At 36.1% G+C, this 12,647-nt stretch overlaps 1 protein-coding gene across 1 annotated transcript; it reads left to right on the top strand.

Annotated features, from left to right (window-relative positions):
- The first annotated feature begins 6,424 nt into the window (after positions 1 to 6,424).
- Positions 6,425 to 7,761, top strand: LOC107593524 (neuropeptide FF receptor 2). The gene has a single exon (XM_016283264.1). The coding sequence runs from the start codon at positions 6,425 to 6,427 to the stop codon at positions 7,715 to 7,717; it is 1,293 nt and encodes a 430-aa protein (XP_016138750.1). The 3' UTR covers positions 7,718 to 7,761.
- The last annotated feature ends 4,886 nt before the right edge of the window (positions 7,762 to 12,647 follow it).

The raw sequence follows: 12,647 nt of genomic DNA, 5'->3' as shown, positions 1-12,647 counted from the left end.
AAGAAGTGGATTATCCTTCACCTGAAATGTTTGTCTTTTCATCCTGAAATGCGAGGCAAATGTTGGATCACAATAATTAGGAACCACAGTTTCCACAAATCCCTTCATTTGATTGGGATGTTCTCTTTTATTCTGGAGGGCAAGGGGAGTGACTGTACCATCGAGCGTATTTTGCAGTATTAAACACGTATTTATACCGATTTCATCAGGCTCCGAAAATTCTTCAAAAAGAACACAAAGAATGGCCTTCTCAGCTGCCATAGTTGCAACTCTTGCGTCATCAGAACAGGGTGTTCAATGCACCACCGTTTCCGTTTAAAAAACGTTTTCACCGTTTTTCGTCGGGGCTGAACGCAGCCTTGATACTTAAGGATTAAAAAAAAAAATCAGGAAATCACAGCAGAAACAACTGATACCATTTAATTTCACATGACCCTCTTGACTGCAGTATTGTGCTGCTCTTTAGAGTCCTGGTTCAAACAGAATGATACTCCTACACTGCTTGACATATAATTAGGTTTTTGACATTGTGTAGTATAAAGATGCATGACAAATTTGCCTTAGTTTTGAGGGACAGTTTTGCATGCATGTTCAACCTCAGTATAGTCAGGCTTTTTATGTCATGGCAAGAATTCTCTTTTTTATCATAATGCATCATACATCATTCACTCCCATTCAAAATGTCTTGACTTTTGTACTGTTTGCACAAGAATGTACATTTTCAAAACTGATCTCATACTTTCATTACAGTTGTACAAGAATTGCATTGGCAACAAAAAAATATGACTGTGTCACTGGACAGATACGGTTACAAACTTTTTCTCATTTGTTTATGACAACTGTAGCCTGTTTGCTGAAACAAACTGTAGCCATTGACTTCTGGTTACCAGCATTCTTCAAAATGTCTTCTTTTGTGCTCAACAGAAAAAAAAAGAAAGAAACTCATACAGGTTTGGAACAACTTGAATGATGACAGAATTTTCATACTTTTCATTCACTATCCCTTTAATGATATAGAGATATGGACAAAAAAAATCTTGTTGTATGGTTTCTATGAATACTCAATTCATTGTGCTCACCTTGATTAATTCTCCCTCAGTCTGATTGTTATTCATGTAGACCTTAATTATACTACTTCACTAAATCAATAATATGCTTTGCATATTAGGAATGAGATTTGCTTTGTCAAACTCTGTGTAATTCTAGACAGAGTTTCCTTCTTATGTTGGCTATAGATAAGATTTCAAATACAACATCTGATTCTGTTCTTGTGGGAAACTGAAATGATGATTAAAAAAAAAAAAAAAAAATATGGTGAAAAAAATCAGTTTATTTGATTTTTTCACATTATATATCATTCACATTATATACATTTTCGTTGTTAAAATTGTTTAACAACACTTCAAATGCAGATATATGATCTATGCAACATAGTACAGAACTAACAATACAATATTCATATTACAGACAAGAACATGTTGCAGATGTATGTGTTATTTCAAAAACACTTTGTCAGTCACTGCACTATGTTATGATCAAAGTTACAACACTGTCTTCTAGCACCGGCTATACAGACTGTCATGTTCTTCACAAAATTACATTTTAGATCCATTTCTGCAACAGAAATTGACATGAGCCAAGTTGTCACGTGCAATTTGCCCATGAAATTGTTTGTAGTTCAGGTAAATGACATTTCTGACACTGACATTTAAAATCAGATTGTCAGTATCTTGCAATAAACTGCAAATAGAGAGTTTCCTATTATAAAGCTTCTCAAAATCCAGTGCAGATAAATTGCTTTGTGAAGGTGTTTCTATTCAAGTGTTTTAATAAAAAAAAAAAATTTTCAGCAAAAACTCATTTTCCATTCTACCAGTAATGATCTTTTTTTTTTTAATGAGTAATAAGGTTAAATGTAACTAAAAATAAATATTTACAGCATTTTTTTTTGTTAATGTTAATTTATGCATATTTTAACGTCATCATGTATATTTTAACACTAATTAATTTATTATGCACATTTCTGACACTGACATTTAAAATCAGATTGTCAGTATCTTGCAATAAACTGCAAATAGAGAGTTTCCTATTATAAAGCTTCTCAAAATCCAGTGCAGATAAATTGCTTTGTGAAGGTGTTTCTATTCAAGTGTTTTAATAAAAAAAAAAATTTTCAGCAAAAACTCATTTTCCATTCTACCAGTAATGATCTTTTTTTTTTTAATGAGTAATAAGGTTAAATGTAACTAAAAATAAATATTTACAGCATTTTTTTTTGTTAATGTTAATTTATGCATATTTTAACGTCATCATGTATATTTTAACACTAATTAATTTATTATGAATAACATAATTAACAATAAACAGTTGTAAATATTTATGTTTATAAATTGCTATTATTAAAAAATGAAATTGTTGTTCATTGTTTTAGGTTTTTTTACGGTTCCTAATTCATTAAATTAATGTTAATAAATTGAAACTTAAAAACTTTTATTTTTGAGCACAGACCTGTTCTTGCACTCTAAGAAATTTCTGTTAAAACACTGCATTAATACTGCCGTTTCACCTGTTTTTTGAAAATAGAAAAATGTCTTTGGAGCAAATTACTAGTACCTCTACCATTTTTCTAAAAAAAATGTTCTTACAATACACAATTGAAATCTTTTCATAAGATTTTACCTTAGTCCCTCAGGAAAATGCAGGAAATTGCATCAAACAAGTTTAAAGAAGTCATTTAGCCAGTGATAAAAACACTATTCGTCAAGCATGACAGTTTTATTATTAATAACAACAGAACACAATAAGACAGCAATTGAAATATCTAAGAAAAATAATCTCTGTGACCATTATTGAGCTTATTGAGTGGGGGACAAACTGCCCCGCTGCAGTGCATTTAGATCAGGCATTCACTGTAAAAAAAAATCTGTGACATTTACGGTAAAATACCGGCAGCTGTGGTTGCCAGAACTTCACCGTAAAAAATTTGGTAGCAACATTTTCGGTTTTACAGACTTAACTTAAATTCACAATAAAATACCGTATTTCAGTAACTGATGTAATGTTAATAAACCAACATATTGAATTACTAATATCTGTTTTGAACCATTGTAATGCACTGATAACCACCAAAAACTGGTGGTGATGAGAAAGTCACATGATGAACTAAAGCTCATCACAAACAGCTTTTCTGCGAGCTGAGGAGGGCAATACTTATATATAGAAGGTGCACAGTGTCATTCACACAAACACTAAACCCCATCACGGTGACACACATGATACTGAAATAATGCAATAAACATTCATTTAACAACATTAGATGTAAGATTAAACCCTAATGTACACAACCGATAAGAAAAAACATGTTATTTCAACAAAAAAACATCAAATATGAAGCGTCATGCAGGGAATCCTGGGAGTGTCGATTTACGTTTTTTCACTGTAAATTATACAATGACTTTTTTTTTTCACTTCCAAAAACTTATTTTTAACAATATTTTACTGTAAAATTACATTAAATGTAATTACCTTTATTCAACGAATATAGCATGGAAACGTACTGTTAACCAGTTAACAGGTTTTTACTGTAGCATGTTTACACTCTTTTACTGTTAAAACCACAATCATTTTTTACAGTGTTGCTTTGTGATGTAGGTAAAGTAACAAATGTGTGGGCTGTTTGTTGCGTCAGTGTTGAATATTGTCAAATAAATGTGCTTGCAAGACGGTGACGTTCAAATCACATCATTTGCCTTCCTATCGACCTTACTCAAGCAATGTTCTTCTAGTGTCTGATATGATGAGCAAATCATTATTAGTTTTCTTATTAGTCATGCTGTAGGTTGGAGCTGACATGTCAGCACGATGTGAATGAGTGAATTAAAACACTTTGACAGCAGGCCTGTTATGTAAGTCTGTTCATCAGTGCTGCTTAGTGGATTGGAACACTATGTGTTAGTTTTGAGGTGTGTGAAGTAGAAATTATTTTTCTTCTTTGTCCCCTGGTTAAATAATATTACCAGTTGCAAAGGCAATTAAGGCAAATGTACATTAATTTTTTTTTATTCATAATATATAAAATGTAACACATTATAATAACTGTAACGTGGCACAGAGTGCCTTATTGCTTTAATAAACGGTGACAACAGCGATATGATAAAAGACACAAATGTTCAATAGATAATTACATTTATTCATAATGAACGATTCTTCTGCCAAAAGATGTAACTCGTTAGCCTCCAACTGGGGCTGTTTATAGCAATGGCTTCGAACATGACTAATGAAATCAGATTTTGTACACAAAACTTCATTTGATAATGTTTTCATATTTTATAAGTAGCTCTTTTAAATGTGCTGGAAATATATCTGCAAAACTACTGTAAAAAGGCAAAACAAGCAGCTGACTGGACTGATTTGATGACTTAATATTGATTCAGCCCTATAAACCGATCATTTAGTCAATAACAAAGCCAGTTCATTTAGATGCTACCACTAACTGCTAAGCATAATTGATTTAAAGACAGCTGCTTTAAGTTTGTTAATCTGAAAATATATATGAATCAATGTGGATGGGTATGACATCTGGGGGACTACATGTGCTCATGACAGAAAATATATTTTCAGTAACGCAGACAGATGCGACAAAGAGAAAGAGAGAGATTAGTGTGTGTGTGTGTGTGTGTGTGTGTGAGAGAGAGAGAGAGGGAGAGAGAGATTAGTGTGTGTGTGTGTGTGTGTGTGTGAGAGAGAGAGAGAGAGAGAGAGGGATTAGTGTATGTGTGTGAGAGAGAGAGATGTGTGTGTGTGTGTGTGTGTGTGTGAGAGAGAGAGAGAGAGAGAGAGAGAGAGAGAGTATGTGCATGCCTCTGTGTGTGTCCATTATTCTTCCTGTGTCGTGTCTGTTTGCCTTTAATGGAGGTGTGGAGCAGTAATACACACTCACACATACACACACACATTTACTGAATTAGTTTACTTTAATTGTATTTATACAAAGCTAAATATATAGATTTATCTTTCCTAAAATATTTTGTGCATATTTAAAAACTACATATTTTTAAATAAATTATTTTTAAATTTATTTAAAATACACAACAGAGTAAGTTGATCCACATATGACAGCCTCTGAACCTGGTCAATACTAATCTTATATGCAGGCACTGGACTAAACATACATTCAATCAGTCATCGCTCCCAAAATGAATTCAACGGGTCATCTTGTTAATGCTATAAATTAATTACAACAATAAAAGAAAATTTCATCATGAACATACATGAACAACAATATCAAATTAAACCACAGACATTCCCAAATGACATTTCCCTTCCATTCAACTTCCAAAAGTGCATTCATCTTTGCCATGTTACATTCATTTAGTTGACTAGTGCTATAAGCTGTTTTAACAAAAACATTAATGGCATAAATAAAATCACTTTCACTGACAAGCTACGCAATATCGCGTTCATAATCGAATGTGACTCCTCTGCGATTATGAATGCGATACAGCAGTGATCTACGGCTCTGTGTATTAAATGCCGCTCCATCTGAAAGCGCGTGATGGAGATTTACTATTAATCACGAGATGCACATGACAATCACATGCGATTTATCGTGCAGCCCTAAGTTTATTTGTTGATCACAAAGTACAAAATAAATGAGGAAAACTAGGATGCCAGGTGTATTCAAAGCGCCGCCATTATTGTCTAGAGTGCGTGGAGTGGTGCGCTGTGATTGGTTGTTACTGTTTACAGTGCGTGGAGTGGTGGGCTGTGATTGGTTGTTACGGTTTACAGTGCGTGGAATGGTGCGCTGTGATTGGTTGTTACGGTTTACGGTGCGTGGAGTGGTGCGCTGTGATTGGTTGTTACTGTTTACGGCATGTGGCGTGGAGCGCTGTGATTGGTTGTTACTGTTTACAGTGTGTGGAGTGGTGCGCTGTGATTGGTTGAGCGGATATATCGCATTCTGCAGAGAAGGGAGACTTGTGTTTGTCGTGGTTTGGAAAGAAAGGAAGAAAATATGACAGAAAAACTCGGCGGATATCGCATTTTGCGTAAAATTAAAAGTGGACTTTTCAATACCGACCAGATACAATACTGATTTTGGCGGAAACTCAATTTTTAAAAAAAAAATGGCGTTTATCGCGTTTTGGAACCAAACTCTTCATATATATACTGTGTGTGTGTGGGGGGGATGTGAGGTAAAGTATGCATAAGGTATATCCAAGTATGTCTATTTATGATAGATAGATAGATAGATAGATAGATAGATAGATAGATAGATAGATAGATAGATAGATAGATAGATAGATAGATAGATTTATAGATAGATTTGGAGAAATTTTCTTCAGTGAATCATTGCTCTTTTATTATATTCCTGAGGGTGGGGGCGTTATGGAGATCCTCAAGAAGCGGATGGTCAGATGAAATGGCACACAGAGGAAACATGAACACCTCGAGCACTTACAGCACATTCGGACGCTTCTTCCCAAACAACTTTTCTCTTTGGGAGCATCTCCAGAAGAACTGGACCACGCGTGATTTGACGCCTTTCTCCATCGACTTTCTGTTCGCGGGTCATGAACCGGACACTATAGTTTTAATGGTGATGTATGTGATATCTTTCGTGACAGGCCTGGTGGGGAATATCATGGCTCTGTGGGTCCTGACGCGCCGGAGGAATCGCTTGTCTGGAGCTTCAGCCACCAGGAGACTCCTGGTCAACCTGGCGGTGTGCGACATGATGGTGGTGTGTGTCTGCATGCCGGTTAACTTAGGACATCAGGTGTATAACGCCTGGGTGTTTGGAGACTTTCTGTGTCGAGCTGTGCCGTTCGTTCAGGCGGTGTCAGTCTCTGCAAGCGTTCTGAGTCTGGCCGTGATCAGTTTGAACAGATACTACAGCGTCCACAGTCCACTGCACGCCAGGTCTTTCTTCACGGCCAGCAGAATGATATGCATGATAGCTGTGGTGTGGGTCGTGTCTTCTGCGTTATGTTTGCCGTTATTTTTCATGAACACAACTAAGACGCTTTCCCTTCTAGACGGGCTGCACACCGTGACGGTGTGCGTGGAAAGCTGGTCTAAAGTCAAACTGCGCCAGGGTTACAACTTTTTACTCTTCTGCGCGTTGTATGGCTTCCCGGTGGTCTTTAACCTAATCATTTGCTTCCTGACCGGTTGGAAACTGAGTAGAGGAGGCACAGCATCAATATCAGATCCCAACCAGCTCGCTCTGACCTCTTCGACATCGCGCCAGAAAACGCGCAAGAGGATCGCCAAAATGGTCTTCGCGCTCGTGCTGCTCTTCACTTTCTCCTGGCTGCCACTCTACGCCGTGGACATCTGGATCGATTCCAACACCCCCAGCTCTCCTGATCGAAACGACGAGCTGAGCAACGTTGAGCATCATTGGATTCTCCGGAGCAGACCCTTCGCGCAATGGCTGGGTCTCACCAACTCGTCCCTCAATCCCCTCTGCTACTGTTTTGTTGGAAACTTGTACAGATCGGCCAAAAGGTTCAGAGAAAGCTACAGAGAGAAGATGTCTTCGGTCTTGAGTCTGACCAATAAATCTTCGATTAGAAATTCCGCGTCTAAAATCCAGCCGCGCAACTCTGGCTCATCCAGGAGATTTGCTTCGGAAACAAGGAGCTACACTGTTTTCAAGCTGACCAGAAGTAAAAGCGTGTCTTCGACGACCGTGTGTGAGAGTATTTGACTTGGGGAGCGTGAGAATGTACAGACAGACTACAAACAAAGATGGAAATGTTAATAGGGTGATGCTTTATAAATAACTTTCATTGACAAGTCATTATCAAACATCACATGCTGCTTAATAGAGTAGTAATTCATGTACATTTCAGTCTAAATATATATTTTTTAAAGATTCTTTGCGACACAATAACATGCTTCTATTTTGCTTCGATTTATTATTTGCTTTTTTATAATTAAAGACATTTTTCATTACAAATATTTCCAGAATATTTTGAATTTGAAGAGTATTTGGCATGTCTCCTTTTTTCCAGTGTGGACTTAGACTTATAATGCATAATGTAATACTGTTAATAAATTAAAGAGGTTTAAAAAAGTTATTAATCAAAGTTATTAAGTATCAATGTAAATTTATCTTGGCTATTTTGTTGTTTTCTTTTGTTATTATTTTCAGTTAAATAAATGAATACCAGACTTGTTGTGAAATCATATGAGTGAAAAATTGTGGTCCGATTTATGGGGACAAACCCAGAGCGTGTGGCTCAAGTCAAGATTAATGGTACCGCTGAGAGGCTTTAGTCCTGATGTGTGGTTGTCTGTTATTCCCACCAATTTTCCCCGGCAGAAATCTGAAGAGCTCTAAATAATAAATATTCCTACTGCTATACATTATGACTGTATCACCGCACCATTTTTACAGTCTTTCTGTAAACTGAAGTTATAAGAAAATTACAAATTTAATAACAAATTAGAGTTAAATAAAAACATAATGCTTTTGTTCCAGTGTTTGCTGTCACTCAAGGTTGGAGATTAATATATTTATTCTAGGTAATTTCCTTATTCTACTAGCGTGACTAATACAGATGATAATTGGTTGTCACTAAGATTGAGCACAGATGTACACTCTCTCAGTGAATAGTAACCCTGTGATTTTGAAAAACACATCTCCACAATTTTCTGTGCAATGAAATTAATTTCACATTAATCTGGACAAATGGCATTCTAAGATTATCCTCAAGTGCAAAAGATTTTCTGTGATCTGTGCAAGCATGCTGGCTATATTTCAGAAACTATAATTATGCCAGCTTCGCTTCATTAACTGAAAATTGACTGTGCATAATTTGCTTAGAAATGAATGCAGGCAAGATACATCAGCATAGAGATACATTGCAAATGAGTGCTGATTATTGTAAATTTGACATAAGCATCACTTCAGATGCTGATACTATTATAAATACCCAAATAAGCTGTGTAATGCTCTGCATTTGACTCATTTTATTGAGATAAACATAGTATTTAATTTTCAATCCGTAGTGTTGCCACCACTTTAAGCTTAAATGTGCACACATCGATAACATGATATGTATAATAGTCTCTCTTAATATTCTGCTTAAATGTTTAACATTGCATTTGTATAATGTGTTGTCTCATTTTTGATAAAACAGTTACAATTTCAAAGCTCATCCGAAGCACAGCAAAACTAGCTCTTTTTTTTCTCTCACAAGCGTGCTGAATAGCCCTAATGCATTACCATAATTTACATTTATAGCAGGGAAAATAGAGTGACTATTTTGCTTTAAAAGATCTCAAGAGTGTCCTCTGATTACATTTATTTAAACTGAATGTCTAGCACAAATGGGCTCCTGTCAGTCACTGAAAACAAATGAGTGCCATAATGGATGTAGTGCCTCTGTTAATAACCTCTGAGAGCTTGTGCCGTCAACAATTCAATCTGGTTTCAAAACAAAAGGAACGTCGGTGACAAAGCATGTCATTTGGTGTGGCTTTAAAAGCGTAATTCAAAGTCTTATATTAAAACAATTACTGCAGCTTAATAATTCACACCTGATGTAGTGAATAATTGCCACAATATTTAATATTTTAGGCTGTTCATGTTCATAGGCAGTCTATGAATGATCCGAAATTTCCTGCAATAACCACAGTCATTGCTATTCAGTGTGGGTGTTCATTTACTGCCACATTCTGCTTTGTATTTTGAGGGTGGAGGAGAAACCTGCGAGCATACTCAATCAATTATAGTTTGCTTTTTCATCAGACTTTGGCTGCAGTTTCTCTCTCATCTGGACATCTAAAACTAACCATCTGTAAAACAAGAAATGGGCTTCTTACCTTGTATCACTTCAGTCCAGCTGCTGAGGCTAATTGAATGTGTCAGTCCACCCAGTGGGTTCTCTTCAAAGGTCCTTTTTATATTCGATCAGTTTAATTGTCCACCTAAAATGGAATGAAAGGTTTGTAGGAAAGATTCTGTATGAAGATCTTCAAAAACAACATGAAAGGCTTTTGAACCCTCTTTATTTAATCTGTCATGAATTAATATAGCAACCAGCTAAAGGGCAATATAGGGTACAGCAACACTAAAGGAATAGTTTGCACAAAACATGGGATCCATTATTAATAGTGTCCGGTTCATGACCCGCGAACAGTAAGTCGATGAAGGCGTCAAAAATGAACATTTGCTGGAAATTTATTTACCCTCAGGCCATCCAAGATATAGATGAGTATGTTTCTTCATCACAACAGATTTGGAAAAATTTTGTACTAAATCAATTGCTCTTCAATGGATCCTCTGCAGTGAATGGGTGCCGTCAGAGAGTTCAAAAAGCTGATAAAAACATCACAATATTCCACAAGTAATCCACGCGACTCCAGTGCATCAAGTAATATCTTGTGAAGTGAAAAGCTAAGAAACAAATCCATCAAATTTAAAACACCATGCACTTTTGGTTAAAAGTCAATTGTCTATAATAACGCTTCATCCAGTGAAAAAGTCCATCGACTGTTGTCCTCTCACATCAAAATGCTTGTAAACAGCATTTGTTCTGTGCATATTTCTCACCTGATTCAGATGAGACAACTTTCTCACTGGAGAAAGTAATGTGGACAGAGGACTTGTTTGAAGTTAAGTTTTAATGATGGATTTGTTTATTACAAACACACAGTTTTTCACTTCATGAGACATTAATAGATGTACTGGAGGCACGAGGCTTATTGTGATGTTTTTATCAGTTGTTTGGACTCTCATTCTGACGGCACCCATCTACTGCAGATGATCCATTGGTGAGCAAGTGATGTAATGCTACATTTCTCCAAATCTGTTCCAATAAAGAAACAAACTCATCTACATTTGGGTGGCTTAAACGTTAGTAAGTTTTCAGCACAATTTCATTTTTGGGTGAACTGTTCCTTTAAGGAAAGTGTGCCGGAAGTGTATGATCAATAATATATATACTGTATACACACACACACACACACACACACACACACATATACAGTATATATATATATCATGCTGTGGGGGTGTTTTTCAGCTGCAGGGACAGGACGACTGGTTGCAATCGAGGGAAAGATGAATGCGGCCAAGTACAGGGATATCCTGGACGAAAACCTTCTCCAGAGTGCTCAGGACCTCAGACTGGCCCAAAGGTTTACCTTCCAACAAGACAATGACCCTAAGCACACAGCTAAAATAACGAAAGAGTGGCTTCACAACAACTCTGTGACTGTTCTTGAACGGCCCAGCCAGAGCCCTGACTTAAACCCAACTGAGCATCTCTGGAGAGACCTAAAAATGGCTGTCCACCAACATTTACCATCCAACCTGACAGAACTGGAGAGGATCTGCAAGGAGGAATGGCAGAGAATCCCCAAATCCAGGTGTGAAAAACCTGTTGCATCTTTCCCAAAAAGACTCATGACTGTATTAGATCAAAAGGGTGCTTCTACTAAATACTGACCAAAGGGTCTGAATACTTAGGACCATCTGATATTTCAGTTTTTCTTTTTTAATAAATCTGCAAAAATGTCAACAATGCTGTGTTTTTCTGTCAATATGGGGTGCTGTGTGTACATTAATGAGGAAAAAAAATTAACTTAAATGATTTTAGCAAATGGCTGCAATATAACAAAGAGTGAAAAATTTAAGGGGGTCTGAATACTTTCCGTACCCACTGTATATATATATATATATATATATATATATAGACACACAGAGAATTTTAAGCAAAACAATTGTGAAGAGAAATAATCAAATAAGTTTGTTTTTATGTTACATATGGGAATATAAAGGTGGAAAAGGCTATTGTGATAGGGTCAAAAGTGGTAAGAAAAAATATTCAAATATATACAACAATATATTTTTTGAGAAAAAATAAACTCATGAGAATTCATGAGAGCATTTTGACCCGTGAGAGCGTCTTTTCAAGGAGTCCTTTAGCAGCCCAAGATCAAGGGGCTTTTTACTCTAAATAATATCCTTTCACGTATTACGTATTGTTGATTTAAAGACCTTACAAAACTGAAAATCATAAACAAGTCTAAAGTCTTAAAATATCTAAGATATTTTCTGGGATTCTCATCAGCTATGAATCTGCCACATGTAAAAAAAACAAAGCGATTAATTGCTAATGTCTTATTTTATTGCATGCAGTGACTTTAAGGATCAAGTCCGTTTTAGAACATAGTGACAGACAGACAGCTGTTTATGAAGATGTGGTGGTGTTTTTTGCTGTCATTTGTTGTCAGCGCTTGTCTGTTTCACTACCAAAGCTATATTCACAACAGACTGCATTTTGATCTCTTTGTCCCCACACAAACTTTCCCCATTTTGAAAGTCGCAGTGGGTTTCCTCTATTCTATAATTTATTTTCGTTTTCATTTTCTGGATCTATCCAGGATAATTGCACAGCATTATTACAACAATCATAATTGGAAACGGTGTCTAAACATGGGACTTAAGAGTAATTAAGTCAAAAAAGAGGAGCATAGTTTATGATCATTTAACCTGAGAGTTGTAATCAACCATAACAGAGCTGGAATCGTTTGCAAAGAGCTGCACAGAAGCAGGAGAATGAGGTTTATGACACAAAGGAGTCGATTTGCATATAAATGTGAGTTTAATAGTAAAAGTCAGGCAC

This window comes from Sinocyclocheilus grahami, unplaced genomic scaffold (genome assembly GCF_001515645.1).
Source record: "Sinocyclocheilus grahami isolate Dianchi unplaced genomic scaffold, SAMN03320097.WGS_v1.1 scaffold172.1, whole genome shotgun sequence".
Taxonomy (NCBI): domain Eukaryota; kingdom Metazoa; phylum Chordata; class Actinopteri; order Cypriniformes; family Cyprinidae; genus Sinocyclocheilus; species Sinocyclocheilus grahami.
Note: the sequence above shows the minus strand (reverse complement) of the source record. Positions and strands in the feature narration are given on the sequence as shown.